We start from the raw sequence: 21,012 nt of genomic DNA, 5'->3' as shown, positions 1-21,012 counted from the left end.
GAGTTAACATTTTCCTCAGAAGAAGAGCAGGACTCCGATGAACGTTTGTATTTTGAAGAGAGACTTGATCCAGCCGAGATAATCAAGACTTAATATTCAAGTTTCTACTGCTTAACTTCTAAATCAATACACTGGTTAGAAACTCAGTTTGAAACACGACAAACCAGTTTCAACAAATCAAACATGAATTGAGCTATTAATAACAGAGAGAAAAACAAAAACAATGAAGTGTGTGCACTTTCCTGTCAATTGTTTAAGAGACCATCTGCCAAGAACTTGAACGCAAATGTAATCATTCCATCTGACATCACATCTCCCACTTTTATAGGTCTTCATTTGGAACATGCACACTGTGATTGCAGTAGTCTTTCTCCAATCACTTCAAATTGAACCCGTTATTTCAACTCAAAGTTTACACTGTAGTTTCTCACCATGGTCTCAGTTTCTTGGCCACTCTATCTAACTCATTCTTACCCTAACCCAGCTCACTGTCAATGGGGAATACAGTGCATGCATTCTTAATTGATTCTGAAAGACTTTGAGATTACTCTTCAGCTATATAAACCAAAGAACTCCCCTTGCCTTTTCCATAATTAATAGCAAATTGCTTTCTGTATGTATCTTTTCTTCCCTCTTAATCTATCCACAGGGATTATTTCAGGAATTAATTACATCCTTATAGATCCCTTCAATGAGAAATCATGGAAATAACTGGCAGTGAGGCCATGGCTGACTGTTAAAAAGGAAAAATGAATGTAGTCATTATGGTATAATCCCTGAAACAGGCATCTTCAATATGCAATACAAAATATAGGGTGTCCAAAAGACTGTCACGAACCCCATTCCTCTGCCCCATCTCCGCTTCCTCACACACGCACACTATCTCCCTTCTCACACACGCGCACTCCCTTGTGCTTACTCGCTCGTTCCGCCCCCTTCGAGTTCGGACGCTCGCATTGCTCGCTCGAGCCCTCACACCCACTATGCTTCCCCGGGCTCTCTTGTTCGTAAAATATCTCCTCCCTCTGGCGCACTCGCCTCAATCAGCCTGAACATTATGACCACTTGCACTCACTCGCTTCCTATCTTCACACATTGTTTACACCTGCACTCACGCGCTTCTTGTCCCCACACATTAGTTACACCTGCACTCGTCTCGTCACCTGTCATTGTCTACACCTGCACTCGCCCCTATAAATACACTATCCCTCCGTTTGAATCCCGTTGGTTATTGTATTTAGTTCCCCGTATCGTTGCCCTGCTAGTCTCGTCTAGTTTTGACCACCCCTCTGTTTGATTACCTCTTAGCTTGCCAACTCCCTTTTCCTCTCGTTTCCCTGTCTTTGTTCCCGCTAGTCTCGTCTAGTTCATCGCCCTACTTGTTAACTGTTTTCCCCGCTATCGTTCACCTCCCTCATTGGATCTTCCCCTTGTTATATCTTTGATTCCCGGCTTTTGACCCTACGCTTCCCACGACTACTCTTCATTGGATTTGCCCCTTGTTTGTACTTTTGTCTGGACTGCCTTTTATTAATAAAGCAGTTTTCATCCAACATTGTGACTGTCTCATCTTGTGTGGGTGTGTTCACTACAGAATAACCAACCTCACCGTTGACAGTCACAATGCCCCAGCTAAGGATTCGCGCGGCTCAATAGAGCGGAGGAACACGTCACATTCAGCCGAGGAGCTACGGTGTGGAAGCATGATCGCGCGCTCACAGCCCAGGGCCAGCAGGTACGTGCGATTTTTGATTTTTGTCACCCTGCGTCACCTGTGTCTGCCCCTGAGCCCGTTTATGCTTCCCATGCGTTTTTGAGCGCCGTAAGCTCTCCACCCCCGGAGAGGTTTTACGGCTCTTCAGACGCTGACCAAGGGGTTTTTATGCGAGGCAGCGGTTGTGTAACCCATAACCCCGCCCTCGGCATTATGGACCCAGCGGCCCAACTCGTGGGTTTGCGTCAGGGGAGCCAAACCGTGGAGGCTTATATTATGGATTTTTGTGTCCTGGCGTACCAGGTGAATTTTAATGAGGTGGCTCTGAAGACCATTTTTCAATGTGGTCTGAATGAGCCAACCTCATCATTAATGCCTGGTGGTCGCTGCCCCCTTAACCTGGCTCAGTTTATTGACCTCGCCCTACTGTACTCTGGTTCCTCGTTCACTGTGGGGGAGGCAGACACTGAACCAGCGCTCCACACCACGGCCCCCGTCTCGAAGCCGACCACGGCCCCCGTCTCGAAGCCTGTCACGGCCCCCGTCTCGAAGCCTGTCACGGCCCCCGTCTCGAAGCCTGTCACGGCCCCAGTCCCTAAGCCTGACACGGCCCCAGTCCCTAAGCCTGACACGGCCCCAGTCACGAGGCCTGTCACGGCCCCAGCCTCGAAGCCCGGCACGGCCAGCAAGCCAGCGCCCATGCCCGCCACGGCCAACGAGCCAGCGCCCATGCCCGCCACGGCCAACGAGCCAGCGCCCATGCCCGCCACGGCCAGCGCCCATGCCCGCCACGGCCAACGAGCCAGCGCCCATGCCCGCCACGGCCAACGAGCCAGCGCCCATGTCTGCCACGGTCAGCGAGCCAGGGCCTGTAGCCTCGACCGTCCCCATGGCCACGTCCCCTGTTGGCCGAAGACGTAAGAGAAGGAAGAGGGCCCCTTCTCCCCAGTCTCGTCTTGTGCTCAAGACCGCAGAGGGTCCCGCAGAGTCTCCCACGGCTCTGCAGACCTCTGCTCCGCCCTCAGGGTCTCCCACGGCTCTGCCGGGTTCTGCTCCGCCCTCAGAGTCTCCCACGGCTCTGCCGGGTTCTGCTCCGCCCTCAGAGTCTCCCACGGCTCTGCCGGGTTCTGCTTCAGCCCCTCTGAGCCCTCCCGGGCTCCGCCTCACGAGTCTCCAAGGGCCCCTCACAAGCCTCCTAGGGCTCCTCCTCACGAGCCTCCCAGGGCTCCACCCCTCAAGCCTCTCACGGCTTCGCCTCTCGAGTCTCTCAGGGCTCCATCCCTCGAGTCTTTCATGGCTCCACCCCTCAAGCCTCTCACGGCTTCGCCTCTCGAGTCTCTCAAGGCTCCATCCCTCGAGTCTTTCATGGCTCCACCCCTCAAGCCTCTCACGGCTTCGCCTCTCGAGTCTCTCAGGGCTCCATCCCTAGAGTCTTTCATGGCTCCACCCCTCAAGCCTCTCACGGCTTCGCCTCTCGAGTCTCTCAAGGCTCCATCCCTCGAGTCTTTCATGGCTCCACCCCTCAAGCCTCTCACGGCTTCGCCTCTCGAGTCTCTCAGGGCTCCTCCGCCTCTCAGGGCGTCCCCTCTCGAGTCTTTCATGGCTCCACCCCTCAAGCCTCTCACGGCTTCGCCCCTCGAGTCTCTCAGGGCTCCTCCCCCTCTCAAGCCTCTCAGGGCTCCCCCTCTCGAGTCTTTCGGGGCTCCTCCTCCTCTCAAGCCTCTCAGGGCTTCGTCTCTCGAGTCTTTCAAGGCTCCCCCCCTCAAGCCTCTCGAGCCTCCCAGGGCTCTGCCTCCCGAGCCTCCTACGGCTCCCCCTCCAGAGCCTCCTACGGCTCCACCTCCCAAGCCTCCCAGGCTCGGCCACTAGAGGCTCCTATGGCTCCGCCTCCCGAGCCTCCTACGGCTCCCCCTCCAGAGCCTCCTACGGCTCCACCTCCCGAGCCTCTCATGGCTCTGCTCCCAAAGACTCCAGAGCTTCCTAGGGCTCCGCCTCTCGAGCCTTCCACGGCTCCGCCACCCGAGCCTCCTACGGCTCTGCTCCCTAAGACTCCAGAGCCTTCTAGAGATTCGCCTCCCGAGCCTTCTACGGCGCCACCTCCCACGGCGTCACCTCCCCCGGCTCTGCCTCCAGAGCCTACCAGGGCTTCACTCCTGGAGCCTTCTACGGCGCCACCTCCCACGGCGTCACCTCCCTCGGCTCTGCCTCCAGAGCCTACCAGGGCTTCACTCATGGAGCCTTCTACGGCGCCACCTCCCACGGCGTCACCTCCCTCGGCTCTGCCTCCAGAGCCTTCCAGGGCTTCACCTCTGGAGCCTCCTACGGCGCCACTTCCATGGGCTCCACTTCCTGAGCCTTCCAGGCCTTCGCCCCTAAAGCCCCCCTTGGCTCCACCTCCAGAGCCTTCCAGGCCTTCACCCCTAAAGCCTCCTTCGGCTCCACCTCCAGAGCCTTCCAGGCCTTCGCCCCTAAAGCCTCCTTCGGCTCCACCTCCAGAGCCTTCCAGGCCTTCGCCCCTAAAGCCTCCGTCGGCTCCACTTCCAGAGCCTTCCAGGCCTTCGCCCCTAAAGCCTCCGTCGGCTCCACCTCCGGAGCCTTCCAGGACCCCACCTCCAGAGCCACCTCACGGTGCCACCTCTGATGGCTCCGCCTTTCACGGCTCAGCCCGGACTTCCTGACCCTCTACCTGTCCTGTGGCCTCTTCCCTGGCCTCCGGACCCTATTCCTGTCCGGTGGTCACCTTCCAGACCCCCGGACCCAGTCCCTGTCCTCCAGTCGCCTTCCAGACCTCCTGACCCAGTCTCTGCCCTATGGCTGCCCCCTAGACCTCCCGACCACCCGCCTGTCCACTATGTTCCCCCTGACCTTGTCTTGAACTGCCCATTGACCCCCATGGACTGTTTCATTTCCCTTTTGTGCCTTCTGCCCCCCGCGAGCTCACACGCTCGTTCTGTTCCCCACGAGCTCACACTCTCGTTCTGTTCCCCGCGAGCTCACACTCTCGTTCTGTTCCCCGCGAGCTCACACTCTCGTTCTGGTCCCCGCGAGCTCACACGCTCGTTCTGTCCCCTCGAGCTCACACGCTCGTTCTGTCCCCTCGAGCTCACACGCTCGTTCTGTCCCCTTGCACTCCTCACAGCCGAGCGCGGCCGTCAGGAGCCGTCCTATTCAGAGGGGGGAGTACTGTCACGAACCCCATTCCTCTGCCCCATCTCCGCTTCCTCACACACGCACACTATCTCCCTTCTCACACGCGCACTCCCTTGTGCTTACTCGCTCGTTCCGCCCCTTCGAGTTCAGACGCTCGCATTGCTCGCTCGAGCCCTCACGCCCACTATGCTTCCCGGGCTCTCTTGTTCAGTAAAATATCTCCTCCTCTGGCGCTACTCGCCTCAATCAGCCTGAACATTATGACCACTTGCACTCACGCGCTTCCTATCTTCACACATTGTTTACACCTGCACTCACGCGCTTCTTGTCCCCACACATTAGTTACACCTGCACTCGTCTCGTCACCTGTCATTGTCTACACCTGCACTCGCCCCTATAAATACACTATCCCTCCGTTTGAATCCCGTTGGTTATTGTATTTAGTTCCCCGTATCGTTGCCCTGCTAGTCTCGTCTAGTTTTGACCACCCCTCTGTTTGATTACCTCTTAGCTTGCCAACTCCCTTTTCCTCTCGTTTCCCTGTCTTTGTTCCCGCTAGTCTCGTCTAGTTCATCGCCCTACTTGTTAACTGTTTTCCCCGCTATCGTTCACCTCTCTCATTGGATCTTCCCCCTTGTTATATCTTTGATTCCCCGGCTTTTGACCCTACGCTTCCCACGACTACTCTTCATTGGATTTGCCCCTTGTTTGTACTTTTGTCTGGACTGCCTTTTATTAATAAAGCAGTTTTCATCCAACATTGTGACTGTCTCATCTTGTGTGGGTGTGTTCGCTACAAAGACCTTCTGCTCAAAAAGAGAATAGGTACTGTAAGACAACTGGCTTGTCCTCTCCATGAATAACAAAGAAAACTCTTCTGTTTTGAAAGAGAGACATATTTCAAAATCACTCTTTTTTTTCTCCTTTATAATCATTCAGGAAACAGGGGCAAACACTTGACTTGCAACTTCAATTTCTATTCTGTTATTATTGTCTTCCTCCAGAAAATAACAAGCAGTGTGACATATAGAAAAGGATGTCAGTACAACTTCTTGTGGTTTATGCTTCACAAAATTTAGTTTGAATTATATCAGACATAATCTGACTGAAAATATAACCGTGGCAACCAATCTTCCTGTACACAAATGCAATTCTTTCAAGTGCTTTTCTTACATTTTCAGCATGTATCTTAAAACAGATGGCCCATTGGGAAGGAACCTTTCATTACCACAGAAAAAATATATTTAGTATTGCCATATTTCATATATTGCATTCATGACATTATTGTGCTTTTGTTGGGTTGGCAGTCATCTAGGGCCATTTGTATTCATCAGTGGAATTTCAATGTTTCAGCCACTATCTGAATAGGATTCCACCATAAGCCATTAAAAGCCCAAGTCTCAGATGCCAGACTTTCCCTTTTGAACAAAGACAGAATTTGTTTATCTAATGCAGAATTATGCAGATTCAAATCCTATTTTTGGGGATAAACCATCCAGTGAATTCTCTAAAAAGCTGGAATAGTCCATTTGAAAAGTGGACAGTATCATATGCACCATTCAGAGGTTTACTAGATAGTTTTAAAATTTATGGAATCAACATTACACATTTTGCCTTTAGAAATTTGCTTCAATTAACCTCATTGTAAAAACATATCCTTGTAAAATGGACTTTCAAGAAATCATTATTATTCTTGATATACGTAAATTGTGAGTTGCCTTTGCTAGTGGTCCACAACTGGTTGGTCAGGACAAAAACACTGGGTCAGAGTCTGAATCGATATTGCTAGCAGGAAAAAACAATGTTAAATGCAAACAATACAATGCATCTAACCATAGAATTAAGCATAGTTATAGCACAGTAAAATAAAATGATTTGTTGATCATTTTTAAAAGGGAGGATAAAACAATTTCCAAATCTTTGTTGTAGATATCAAGGTCTGAAACAATTTGAATGAAATGCTATGGGGAATATTCTATTTTATTGATTTTGAATATAGTATCACAGTAGTCACTACTAGTCTCTAAAAAAAAATATAGGTTGCTGACACCTCCAGATGAATATTGTACAAGAAGCGAATCCCTGAAGATGAAAAAAAAATAGAGCATAATGTTGTTCAGCACTCACCGGTATATGAGAATGTCATCAGTGGAGCTGTTGTACTGGATCTGGTACATGCGGACTCCAGGGATATGGCTCTGTGGAGGCCAACGGATCATTGCTGATGTTGAGGTGATTTCAGAGACAATGACCCTCTGATCTGCTCGTGCCTGGCCCCCACTGCCACTACTGTTGGACTTTATGGAAGTAGGCATGTCCGAGGGTCCAGGTTCTGCATCCATTTTGGGATTATAATGTGGTGAGGGGTTAACTACTAATTCCACTGGAGCTGTGGCCTCACCCGCAGCATTCGAAGCTATACATGTAAACACACCTGAGTCTTTCACCGTAGCTGTTAAGATATCAAGAGAGCCGTTTTCATAACATATGGTGCGCGAGGTGTTACCGATCAGCTTTCCATCAGGACTAACCCAGTGGACGGTTGGTTCAGGGTCTCCAACAGAGCGACATCGCAGACTGACCTCTTGACCTTCCATGACAAACATCTTAGAAGTGTGACGGGTGATCATGGGTGGCTCACACACAAACTCTTCCTCTCTAATGGTCCAGAAGTACTTTCCAGCTAGTTCTTGAGGTGAAGCGCAAGTCTCCAGATCATCTTCCCTAGTGAGGCGTCGGAGCCAAACCAGCTCACAGTTGCAATGCAGCGGGTTTCCACCAAAACTAAGCACTAATGCAGTCAATGGCGAGCCTTTCAATTTAGCATAGACAGGGATACGTAGAAAGAGAGGGTCTGGGGGGATCTTCTTCAGTTTGTTGGACGTCATATCAAGTCTGGCCAGTTTGTGAAGATTCGAAAATATCCCTTCAGGCACAAACTCAATAAGATTGTGATCCAGACTCAGGGTATTAACGCTAGCTAACATGGCTATAGTATCCCATGGTACATCCATCAGATTGTTATAAGACAGATCAAGATCCTCAAGAGTCTCTAAGAAGTCCTGGAAGGCCCCATATGAGATGCTATGAAGCTGGTTGTTGGCGAGTATTAGGTGGCGTAGATTAACCAGACCCTGCAGGTGAGTGTCATCCAGGATTGTTAGCCGGTTAGCATCAAGATGCAGTGCATGTAGATCCTGCAGGTCAGCGAAGGCATATGGTCTAATCTGGCTGATAGTATTTCGGGAGAGCGTGAGGTGTATGAGACTGCTCATGTTAGCAAAGTCTTTATGATGCAGAGTCGTTATGAAGTTGTCCATCAGTCGCAGTTCAGCAGTCTGGCGGTCGATATTGGGTGGTATGAAGAGCAGGCCGGTTTTGGCACACAGCACGGTGTATGAGGGAAGCAAATTCTGGCAGGTACAGCGCTTGGGGCACAGCATGGCATAGGAAGGCAAGGAAAACAGAGCTAGGCACAGAAGCAGCCTTTCCATGGGTACACTCCTGCAACAATCAGAGCACAAATGAAAACAGTTTAGCTCACATGCTGGCTATATCTTCTGTCTATTAATCTCATACACCCTAATGCACACACACACAACAAAAAGAAATGAGTTACATAAGTGTCACGCTTTCATATCCACAGGCGTGGTTAAGGGAACAGGATTGTCAGATACATTAAAACATACACATGTATAAATCAGTGAAAATTGAGGAGATGTTGTATACTGTATTATACCTACAACCATTTGCAAATGCCCAACTAAACATACATATGCACTTGTGTGAATTTCCATACTCAAGGTATTAAAAGCAAATTAAAAATTCTCTCATTTTCCACACTGAAAGCAATTTCCACATCTGTGGTTACAATCAGGCATATCATGTAGGACACGATATTATCTAGGAATATTCTAGCTCTTTTATGTTTAAAACATAGGCAGTTTTAATGCTTGGACAGAGATGATGAATCTAGTGCTGGCGCAGGCTCACTGCGAGACTCCAAAATTGGTTATTTATGCCACAGTCTGGATGTGTTAATGCCGCTGCCTTCCATAACATATGCAGAATCTGTAGATGGAGAAAAAGAGAGAGCAGGATGGAAGAGATGAGAAGGGGGTGTGGGGGTCGGCAGCTATAGATCCAGAAAGAAATGAATGAAAGAGAGAGAGAGCTGAAGGACACCTCCTTCGGCAGCTTGCTGATTTTATTAGCCCTCCACCATGCGAAAGTCAGGATATTTGACACCCACATCTCCCCATGTGGGACTGCAAGGTGATAAAAAAAGCTGTGAGAATATGAATTATTATTCTATGTCATTGCTTTCGCATTAATGTTAAAATCTGATTCATGGATCGTTGTTTATTGGTTGTGCATACCATTCCATTTTAATAACTTTTATGTAAAAGCACATAAATGTAATTATTTTCACTGCCAGCAAAGCTATGCTGAATATAAAAAAGTTCAGGCTGGGGAGATGAAAGGGTATTCTGCAAAGAGATCTAGTAAAACCATCACCACCATGAGTATTTTACCCCACTCAAACAGTAGGGGGAAACATTGCTTTTCAGTCTCGGTCAATTGGCAAGATTGGGACCCAGAAACAGAGGAGTGCCTGACTGAGAGATGGTGTTCCGGTGCGATGCATTCAGGCGAGAATAAGCCCCCTCATTCCATTACACACGGAAAACAGAGACATGGAAACCCTCAAGAGAGAGCCATTATCCAGACAACTAACTAAGTACAGCACTAAGGTATGGCAAAGAGAAAGCAGTCTCTCACTCTAATTTGTAAACATAGCATCGGATTGTAGAGGCTGATGGCACGTATACACAAAGCACTTCAAAGAGTCTATGCAATTGCCCACCCATATATAGAAAGATGAAACAATCAAAGGTGAAACAAGTCTCAGAGTATAACATCACTATTCCTACATTTTTCAAAAATTATATGTGGCTCACTGTATGTATCGTGGCACTTTCTTGGTGAAATGAACACTAGAGGTGCGACATAAATTAAATTTATTTTTTCATTTCATTTATTCGCCAAGTAAAAAAACAAGGAATTTGTCATGGTGCAAATTAACTTTCATATAAATCATATGTAAAACTGCAGATTATCTGTTCATAAACACTACTGTCTTTATTTGAGGAAAATATTTTTTCACCCTCACACAATGCTAAATAAGCTAAATACTTTTACTATATTGCATGATGTTGGCAATACATAAACTACATTTACAAGCTTGCTTCAGAATAATCAAGTTGTGCAGGAGCTCAACTGATAGAGCTAGCATGTTGCATCTGCGATGCAAAGGACTGGGGTTCTTAATTTTTGCATGACTGATGGCAGACAAAGGGAGTATTCATAAAAGTTATTTTAAAACAATGTTTATATTTGCAATTTTGTTTGGTGATGCTAGTGACACAGAAATTACACACTTTAGCCATTGCCAAAATGCTATGGCACAAACACTGCAGGGGTGGGGGTTTTCTTCATGGGGAAGAAGGACAGCTCGCTTAGACCCTGTAAAGATTATCAAGGGCTAAATTATATCATGGTGAATAATCTTGATCCTTTACCGTTGATTTCTTCAGCTTTTGTACTCTTGCAGGGGGCGTTTAAGGGGTTTATGAAGTTGGACCTGATTAATCACCTTATATGGATCAGGAAGGGGGATGAGTGGAAGACAGCATTTAACACCCATAGGGGGCACTTTGAATATTCGTTCAGGTTTATAATACAGGTAGTATTCTGCCAACAGCTGAGGGCTACTCTACGTCTGTCCTCTGGGTTCCATTTCCAGACAAATGGGCAGGCAGAGCGGGTGAACCAAGAGCTTGAAAAGACACTCCGTTACATCGCTTCCTGTAATACATCTTCTTGGAGCTCTCATTTGGCCTGGGTCGAGTATGCCCACAATTCCTCTCTATCATCGCCAAGGTTACCAGCACCCTCTGTTCCCTGCCCAAGAACCCAGCGCTCAGGTCTCATTTGGCCTGGGTTGATGCCCACAATCCTCTCCATCATCGTCTATTAGGCTATCGCCTTTCCAGTGTTGCCTAGGATACTAGCCCCCTCTGTTCTCTGCCCAAGAACATGCCTTCATCCAATGGTGTCATTGCACCTAGCGAATAGCCAGAGAAGCCCTTCTCCGGACTGGTGCAGGTATAATGAAGTCATCAGATCGCCACCGGTCTAAACATGTCAGCTTACGTCTGTGGACAGAAGGTTTGGTTATCTACTAAAAACATTCCGCTCTGACTCCCCTCTCATAGACTGGGGCCCAAAATCAACAGGCCCTTTCCCATCACTAAGGTCATTAGCCCTGTGGCTTTCTGTCTCAAATTGCCTCCTTTCCTTAGTCGTGTCCACCCAGTGTTCCATGTTTCCCATGTTAAACCAGTCGTCCGGTCAAGTCGTCTCCGTTCCGTACCCATCCCACCCCCACCTCACCTGGTGGAGGGTGCTACGGTTTATTCTGTCAACTGGTTGCTTAATGTCAGACACAGGGGCAGAGGGGTTCAGCCTGAGGAGAGATGCTGGGTCCTGGCTCAGGACATTCTAGACCATGCCCTCATTGATCGGTTCCATCTCCATCATGTTAACTCTTCTGAGTACGCAAAAAGACGTCCCTGGGGGGACTGTCACAGTCTCGGTGATATTTCTATACATTGCCTAATTTATCTGTAACAGAGTTGACAAACGATACTATAAATATATAGTTTTTTCATTAAAAGTAAAAAAAAGGAAGTAACTTATGTTTGGAAAGCACTGAATTAATAAAATGTAATATGTTTCCAATAACATACTGGAAATAATTTTTGTTAGTGAACGTTTTTTTTTCCTTAACTTTTTGAAATGCCAAATGTACCCACAATTATATAAATCACTTATAGAAGAAAAGTGAGAACACCATTTGAGCTTGTTTTGCAAGGCAAGATGGCACTGTCCGCATTGGTTCCAAAGAGCAAAATAACTTCTCAACAAAAAAGCAAATCAGACACGTGCATCATCAGCATGTCTTTTGTCTGTTCTTCAAAATATAATCAGGTATGTTTCCTCAAGTACGTGTCTTTGAGTCTAGCAGCATTTCATGTTGACAGTGGTGGGTAAATGTGCAAAATTGCCCGCTACTGCACATGAATACCCTGGCTGTTAGATTATAAATATTGCGGGGGTGCAACATGTAGTTTATGGCATTTAACAGTTTGATAAGCCTTATTACAGCTAAACTATTTATTAAATCAGTGTCAGACAGAATCTGTAGAATGACTTCTGACAAATACTCTCCAAAACACCTCTCAAATAAACTTTAGGATTATGCATAACAGGAACATTGATCACAGCAGAGGATTTTGACATCTGACAGTGAACAAAAAGCACTTTGATGGCAGTAGCAGCGGTGCATTAATGGACTAAACATAAAGAATTAAAGAGACAAAACTTCTCAGAGAGAAAGCCTGTTAATGTGTAACTCCGCACAAATATAGCATCCAATATTTATATATTAATCATTGTAGCATTAAGATGCATTTATTAAATAAAATCACGATTTTAAAATAATATGGCTCAAGAATTGCTCTTTGAAACAGAATATATTTTTTTGTCAACCCTAGTATTTAAACAAAACTAGAACTGATCACCCCCTCATCCCAGCTAACTGCGTCTCTGAAAGGAGGCTAGCTGTTTTCACTCAGAGCTTCCCAAGGATATTGATCAGTTTCCACTTTGTTAGCGTACTACTGCAGAGAATACTTGTCAAAGACCCAATGAAATGGATGAATGATAACAATTTTCTGTCATTTGTTGATGCATTTCCTGTTGAAACAGGAAGTTAAAGCAGGCCATATCGAAGGGACCATCCCTTTTGCTCTATAAAAAGCCATCAGTGTTGAGGAACCTACTTTGAAACTGTAGCTTCACAGGCTACAAGCTACTCTTAATTTTAAATAATTCAACTACATTCAAGCTACCCCTTTTCAAAGGTAGTTACTTAAATACTTAAAGCTACTAACAAAATTAGCTAACTACATTTATCTGGCACAAACAAAATGCAGATCTCAGTTAGGGTGACATTAAAAAAGGGGGTCATACAGCAGATGCATCAGGCAGATTACCCTCAGCGCTCTGAAAGTCAAAAGCATTTTTTTCAAAGAGCGTATGCACACCGGCTTAATTAAATTGAGCATAATTACAAGAATTCAATTTAAACTTTAAACCACTAAGTGCAACTTATACAGAATTAAACACTGATCACAAAAACATTTATATGCAACTAAAAAAACAAGTGACTTCTGCGCTCAAGTGAATCTACAAATCTTTTTTATTGTTTTTACCCGGTTCATTTACTGAACATGAACCATCTGAATGAACCGATTGATTAATGAATTGGACTTCCCGATGCAACATCTAAGTGAATCAGTAAACTGTTTGTATTAACCTGTTCATTTACATGAACCTTCCAAACTAACCGATTCACTTAAAGGTGTTGGACACTTTTATGACAATAGCTGAACTATTGTCACAGAAATTTTGCAATTCAGTTTGGTGACACTAGTGGTGCAAAAATTACTCACTTTAGTTTTAAATGTATATACATTATATCTGCTAAAATTTTATTTTGTCAACTTTTAGGAGTACAGTAGCACATGGCAAAAAGACATGGATTAAACCGATCCAATTTTGATTCCATGGGATCTTTAACCAGTCCAGTGGCTTTTCTGATAACAGAGGTGACATTAACATGGTAGCCTGTAATTATTGCCATACACAGCTGACTATTCCCTCCCCATCTCTCTGATCAATTTCTGGCCAATAAAGCTTTGTGTGCTAGTCGCACATAATGGCCAACCATCCATGATTTTAATGTGCACAGATGGGCGGTTCTGATATTGTCGCATCAAGGTGTACTTTGACCATTTGTGTGTTGAATAATCGCAGGGTGTTGGGGTTATAAAAGAGAATGGGTTGTGTAAATGCACACCAAGCAATTATCCTGTGGTTTACATTAAACATAGGGTATCCACTCTTGCATGCATTACTCCTCACGGCGATCACATAATGCACATTAAAAATGAAAGGCGAATAATTCACCAATGGGTGTGTTAATGTGCAGATGTTTGTACCTCATGTTTGCTCCAGTATTTTAACAGTGGTTTCAGTAAAATTCCTCCTACTGTGTAGTGTATGTATAAATATATATATATATATATATATATATATATATATATATATATATATATATATATATATATATATATATATATATTTAAGAAATATCACATGAGCAAGAGTGCGATATGGCCCTACATCAGCACAGCTGTTATTCGGCCGCAGGCACAAGGCTGCAGGCCGAGTGCCGTAGGTAATCACAGCAGTGCTGATGTTGGGCCATATAACACGATTGTGACTGTGATATTGCTTATATACAACAGTTCAATGAACAAGTCAATTTTAAAAAAATTAGGAAAAACCTAGCAGAGTCATAAAAATGCATTTGTGCATGGAACTACTTTCTTACGTGACGGATCAAAATCTGCCGTTGCTGGTTCAAAACAAATGATACATCCAAGCCTTCATTAGTAATTCAAAAATGTCACTTCAGAAATAGTATCATTGCTTGTGCTGTTTCTAACAAGTAATTTGATAAACAAGGATAGACGGATGTGTGTGTGTGTGAGAGATAGAGGGAGAGATAGAGAGAGAGCGTGTGTGATCACCTGTTGCCACACCCAAGCAGAGATGCTGTCAGCTTTCTCAGTGGAAAATAGACGTCCAAGCGGGGGTATTCCTCCCTATTTCGCGGTAGCCAGTGCACAAGAGTCATTCACTATAGAAACAGCGATGTCCTTTTAACACTCATACAGTATGTATCCAATGTGGAAACTCCAATAAAAGGTTTTTTTACCTGTATGTCTGGGGGAGTTGCATGCAAATTCCACACAGCAATGCTCACTGGCCTTTTCTCAAAGATCAGAGATGTCTGGGCTCCCAAGAGTGAACCCCTAGTGTCAACTCATCGACAAAACGTCTCGTTCTCTCCATCAGGGAATGGAGGTTACATCAGTGACCATGACGTTTTTGAGTCCTGGTGAATTACTTTGGCATAAACTAGGCCATACATTACACAGTGATTTATTCCTCCTGTAGCAAAATTTACAGGTCAGTTCTCACATTTTACAGCATGCGTATGGCTTTGCTGAGTATTCACTTGCATTGGAAATCCATAATGTTTATGATATATTTAAAAGCCTATAAAGTCCCCTCTCGCCGAAAAGACATAAACACAAAAACACTCCATTGCAGCTCAACACCACCTGTAACTCAAGATGTCCAATTATGTAGCAAGGTTGTTTACCATTCAGAATGGAGTTGAGAATGCTTTTAAAATTCCAGATTAATTCCTGAATTTAAATTGAGGTAGCAAACAGGATGCAGAATTGTAACTCAAATTTTAATTATAAGAAGATCATGTAAAACACAATAAACTTCATAAATAATTACTACCTATAAATAATAACTGATGTAAGTGTAGATTATACTGTAATATATATATATATATATATATATATATATATATATATATATATATATATACATACACACACACATACATATATAATCACTTTTGAGATGTATAAATTCTCAGTTGTTTCTTATTGACAGCAATGAGATATATGCATTCTGTCTATATTTAATTTAGTCATTATAAGTAAGAGGAGAAACATCTGAACAAAGTTAGTACTTTATAGAAATATAACTCCACCGATGCTTCTGAGCTATGAAAGAGCAATAACATTTTCCTTTGGGCAATTTACACTTCTACAACTTTCAGTCACCTCTAAAATTAGTTAAAATAAAGAATTTGACCACACATCTCTTTCTCAAAACACTAGTGCACTCTATAACAAAACCAAGAATAGCCTTTTTTCCTCTTTTCTAGCCCAAAACAAACAGGTTGCGAGATCGACAGGGGAGTTGCTGTGACACAAGCACTCTGTGACATGCATTCAGTGGATACGCGCTTGACAGATCAATTAGTGCTGCCTTCCCTCGCAGTTATCGCTTCCATTGCTGCCAGGTCCTGTATGTCACTTCGATTTCACAAACAGGCAAACACCCTCTCTCTGTCCTTCCCTGTCTTAAGCTCGCCATCCGCCATCGCTCAGCCTGCACCTTGCATGCACTAAGCCCTCGTGGCCTCCGACGACATATGACTGAGACTGTCAAACACAGGAGATGACGGTAATAGGATTGAGGTGGTGGCGTGAGGAGTCGCAGTCATGTTAATACGCTCACAATGCCAAAATGTTAAATGGTATTAGCACTAGTAATTACCTCATCATCATCATCATCACCCCCTTCAAGCTAACCCTCTATCCCCATACCTCTACTCGCATTGATTCAAATTGGCTGGTGTAACACACACACACACAATATGCACTTTAGTGGAAATGTCTGTCAAAGACATCAATGACTGTTCTATGAAAATAGAACAGTGAACTGAAAAGTTTGGCCCAAAACATGCTATACTTGTAATGGTATTTGTAGTGGAAACCATTACCATGTCAATTACATTTTTTAAATAAATAAAAACAAAACATAAACATGCAAAAACAATATTACATTATTGTATCAAATTGTACCTTATTTTAAATATTGTGTTTTTCCTCTGTGTATTTAAATTTTTATTTGTGTTTTTTTGGAGTGATGCTAACCTAGCAAATTAAATTATCTGAATGTAGTTATAAAAATATTCAGCATTGCTACAGCATGCAATCATACATGTTAGTAAGAGGAATGAAGGAGTGATATGTTTGTGACTTTTATGTCAATGCTGTCTCTGTTGTTGTTCTTGTGGTGGTGGCTTTCCACAGGAGTTGAACTGCTCTCTAGGACGTGTGCATTTTTGCCAGAGGATGGAGGCAATGAGGACACACTGCAAATCATCAAGGTGTAGCAGTACTGTTTACTTCTGTCGGGGTTACTTAATGTGAGGGGGAGTGCCCTTTAATTGGATTCCTTCGGTGACATATAAGGGTGTCGCTACGGGTATGCGTTCTCTCTGCGTCATTGAGCGAGTCACCGTGTTTCCGGCGGGACGCGTGAATGTTTGCAAGGTAAGAGCTGATGGCAGTGACTGTAGCGTGGCTTGTTCGTTGGGTTGTCTCACAGGGATTCCATTGGTTTTTTGTTTGTTAAAGGGAGGAGCTTTGTGGGATGCCTTTAATTTGATCTGTTTCATGGATGGTGCTTAATGCGCAGCAGTTTTGGTGCGGTTTGAATCGCACTACAGGTATGTTTTAACGGAGTTGATAACCATATGATCGCTACTAGCTAGGCTGGCCAAATTCATATTGTGTTATATTTTATATTTAAGGTGCGGGCCAACGTGCAAGGGACGTTACAGTGGGCTCTGGGCTTCATTTAAATCTCTGTGCGGATGTTCCTCTTGTTGTCTGCTTTGTTTCTGCTACCTGTTTCGACATCATCGGACTCGTCATCGTGATTTATATTCTAGTTCGAGGGAGACAGGACCATACGAGTTTGTCTGCTCTATGGAATCTACAAACGATCGCCATTAACTCCGTTTCGGCTCGCGTGGCGTGTAGACGCACTGTGCCTGGTCCCTCTTCCATCGTTCGTGTTCATGGCGTCCAAACCACTCGATCAGCTGGACCGTTGATTATGGGTCGTGGGTAATTTGAGTTAAAAGCCTTTAGTGGCGCCCAACTATTAGATCAGCCACCTAACTGTTATCATTCTGTTCTGCAAGTTGTTTTCTTTAAATATTATTTTGATTTTCCTGTGAGTTGATTGTTGTGAAATTTATATTTTCTTTTTGATTTGAATTATGCTGAGTATGTTATTCATGTATATATTTTGTCTGTGATAATTTTCCTTGTTTATTTCTTATGTGTGGTCAACCTAAGAGCGGCCCATTGAACGTGTTTCCTTTTTGTTTAATGCTTTTTTTTGCCCATTTCTGTCCGTCATAGAAATAGATGTCGGGGTGACCAGACGCTGCACCTCGATTTGATGAGCCGAACTGATGTGGTGAACTCTTTTAAAATTGTGTCTTCGATTTACTTGTCATTGTGGTTAATGTTTTTATATATAATTGGTTTAGCTTGTGTGTGTGTTTCGTGTTACTTTGTCTTATTTCTGTCTTCCTTCAGAATTGGGGCAGCCAGTGGCAGAAGGATAAGCGTCTCTTCCCGATTGTGGTGGTGGGTTCTTTTGCCTGAATGCTGTGCTCACAGTGAGGTGTGATGTGAGTGTGCACGTATGATTGCTGTGTCATTTCTGTCAAGGAGAGCCAGCACCCAAATTCTGAAGTGAGTGTCCGTGTGTTATTTTATGTGGATTCTTCCAATTTATTGGTGTTGTTGTTAAATAAAATTTAATACTTTGCATTGATGTGAAAATAAAGTTTTCTATTGTTTTATACTCAACCAAGTCTGATACCCAACTCTGTTATAGCGAACCTGTGAGCCTTGCTCTAGGGTGAAGGGCATTTCCCCGGGAAAGAGGCCCCGGGGTGGCGTAGTCGGTAACTTTATAACTGCCCACCTCACTGTGTGGCCTGGTTATCCATGCTAACGTGGAGGTTGAGCAGAACTTTCTAAATCTTTAGGGTACCTCTATCTAAAGCCACAACAAAGGCATAAAGTACACAACACTTGAAATACTCTCATGTCTCACATTAAAACAGCTTCAGAATGGAGCAGTAGTGCCTCCAAACCACAACACTCACCTCAATTGAACTCGTAGGCCTCACACAAGGTCACAGAAGCTAGTAAACACTTATTTTGATCGGTGATGTGTTTGAATGAAAATCAGAGATATAAATAGAAAGAGAGACTGTTTTCACATTCATGTGATTGCTTAGTCCAAAGATGACTAGATCAATTCCAGTAAAGTAATCAGGTTGAGGTACATATTAATGATGCGATCCAAAGTGCATTTGAACGGCAATGAAACATTTTCTTATGATGTGTTACTACATTCATATGAGACCAGAGAAGTACGTTTGAGGTAAGTTTGGAGCAGAAGAAATATAAATAATCCTTGTCTAAATTGTCAGCTTTATGCTAAGCTAAACATTCTAGCCATTTTACATGCACATGTTACCAGGCACGATCATATTTTTTTATCAAGAAAATTCACGTTGGATCATAATTTCTTTTTTTCTAGTAAGACCTTTGATATTAGGGCGAAAATTGTATTCTTGATAATCATTTTTTGATTATTTTCCTGTAAAAGCAGCATGCGTATTTTGTCTTACTGTACTGGCAGAGCTGTCTATCAGTGCTGATGAAGTAATCCAAAGTATTTAGAATACGTTACTGACCTTGAGTAATCTAATGGAATACGTTACAAATTACATTTTACAGCATGTATGTATGTAATCTGTAGTGAAATACATTTCAATAGTAACCCTCCCAACCCTGTATATATATATATATATATTACACACATAACTGATCTTCTCTCTCACCTTCAGACTTCTAGGGTTACCTTAAGGTTATCAAACTGTTTGTTCCCAGGTCCTGTCTAAAACGCAAGGGTGTCCGTGCCTTCTCATTTGCAGCCACTCGCTTGTGGAATATTTTACCCCTTCATTTCAGATTTTGTCCCACTATTGATGTTTTTAAATCATCTCTTAAGACTCATCTTTTCTCTGTAGCTTATGGATTTGAGTAGGTGGAAATGTGTTTGATATATTTTGTGTGTATATGATTGTGCTTTTTGTAATTTTCTTACTGCTGATGTTTTTAAATCATCTCTTAGATCTGTGTAGCTGGATATGTTTTTGTGCCTGTGTGTAATTTTCTTACGGTCTTGTTAACCTTATTGTACAGCACTTTGGACAGCACTTGCTGTTTTAAAATGTGCTTTAGAAATAAATGATTGATTTATAGATAAACCATCTCACCATGCAAGAATACATAAATAATATGGCTAATTTTAATTTACAGACCGACTTCTCAGTTAAAATCAGAGATTAAAGAATCAGTATAGACTACTGTATTATATTTAATGATCATTCATTGGAGACTAGGAAATTTAAATATTATATTGATAACACTAAATAAGATATTGATAACACTATATACCAATAACACAGGACAGACAAATGGATATTAACAGCATTAACTGTTAATGCATTAACAAGAATACAAAAAGTAAATATACTGAAAATCTAACAGCCACACAAAATGAAAAAAAAAAACAAAATGAAAAACAATTTGTTTTTGATGGTTATTTATATCTTCAGTTTTAAAGTGTCAATAGGAAATGTAAATGTTAGACTCCCAAACATTACTTTTGCAAATAGAAAAGATTAGAATATAAGAACAGGGAGCCCTGAAACAGATAGCAGAGCCCCCACAAAGCCCCCCCACTGAACATTGTGTCTGTTTGAGATTACATATCACAGTTTAAATGTATAAAAGAACTGTGGTGAATTCTCAAAGAGGCTTGGAACATCTTATCTGCCAACAACCAAGAAAAACTGTGTCCAGGTGTACGTTGGAGAATTGGTGCTGTTTTAAAGGAAAAGGTGGTCACACCGAATATTGATTTAGATGTTTATGTTTACATATTTACAGTACTGTGTGTGTGTGTATATATATATATATATATATACACAACATTAAAACCACCTGCCTAATAATGTGTAGGTCGCCCTTGTGCTGCCAAAACAGCGCCAACCCGTGAGAATGCTATTCTTCTCACCACAATTGTGCAAATCGGTTATCTGAATTACAGTAGACTTTGTCAGTTTGAACCAGTCTGGCAATTCTTTGTTGACCACTTTCATCAACAAGGCATTTCCATCCAAAGAACTGTCACTCACTGGATGTTTTTTGTTTTTGGCACCATTCAGAGTCAATTCTAGAGACTGTTGTGCAGGAGATCAGCAGTTCCAGAAATAATACAGCCAGCCCATCCTGCAACAACACTCATTCCATGGTCTAATGGAACAGGAGATAATTATTTTTCCCCATTCTGATGGTTGATGTGAGCATTAATTGAATCTCCTGACGCATACCTGCATGATTTTATGCACTGCTGCCACACAATTGGCTGATTAGATAATTACATTGATGATTGTTGGTGCAAGCGTGGCTGGTTTGAGT

At 43.5% G+C, this 21,012-nt stretch overlaps 1 protein-coding gene across 2 annotated transcripts in view; it reads right to left on the bottom strand.

The window, feature by feature from the left end:
- The window catches only part of LOC127623143 (leucine-rich repeat and fibronectin type III domain-containing protein 1-like protein), a 218,135-nt gene that overhangs the window by 10,167 nt on the left and 186,956 nt on the right, over nt 1–21,012 (bottom strand). For both annotated transcript variants that reach the window (XM_052097414.1, XM_052097415.1), the window contains exon 3: nt 6,992–8,368. In XM_052097414.1, the coding sequence (XP_051953374.1) occupies nt 6,992–8,368 (1,377 nt within the window). The remainder of the gene's footprint in view (nt 1–6,991; nt 8,369–21,012) is intronic.

Source organism: Xyrauchen texanus, chromosome 29 (genome assembly GCF_025860055.1).
Source record: "Xyrauchen texanus isolate HMW12.3.18 chromosome 29, RBS_HiC_50CHRs, whole genome shotgun sequence".
Classification (NCBI taxonomy): Eukaryota; Metazoa; Chordata; class Actinopteri; order Cypriniformes; family Catostomidae; genus Xyrauchen; species Xyrauchen texanus.
This window is presented reverse-complemented; position numbering and strand designations above follow the sequence as displayed.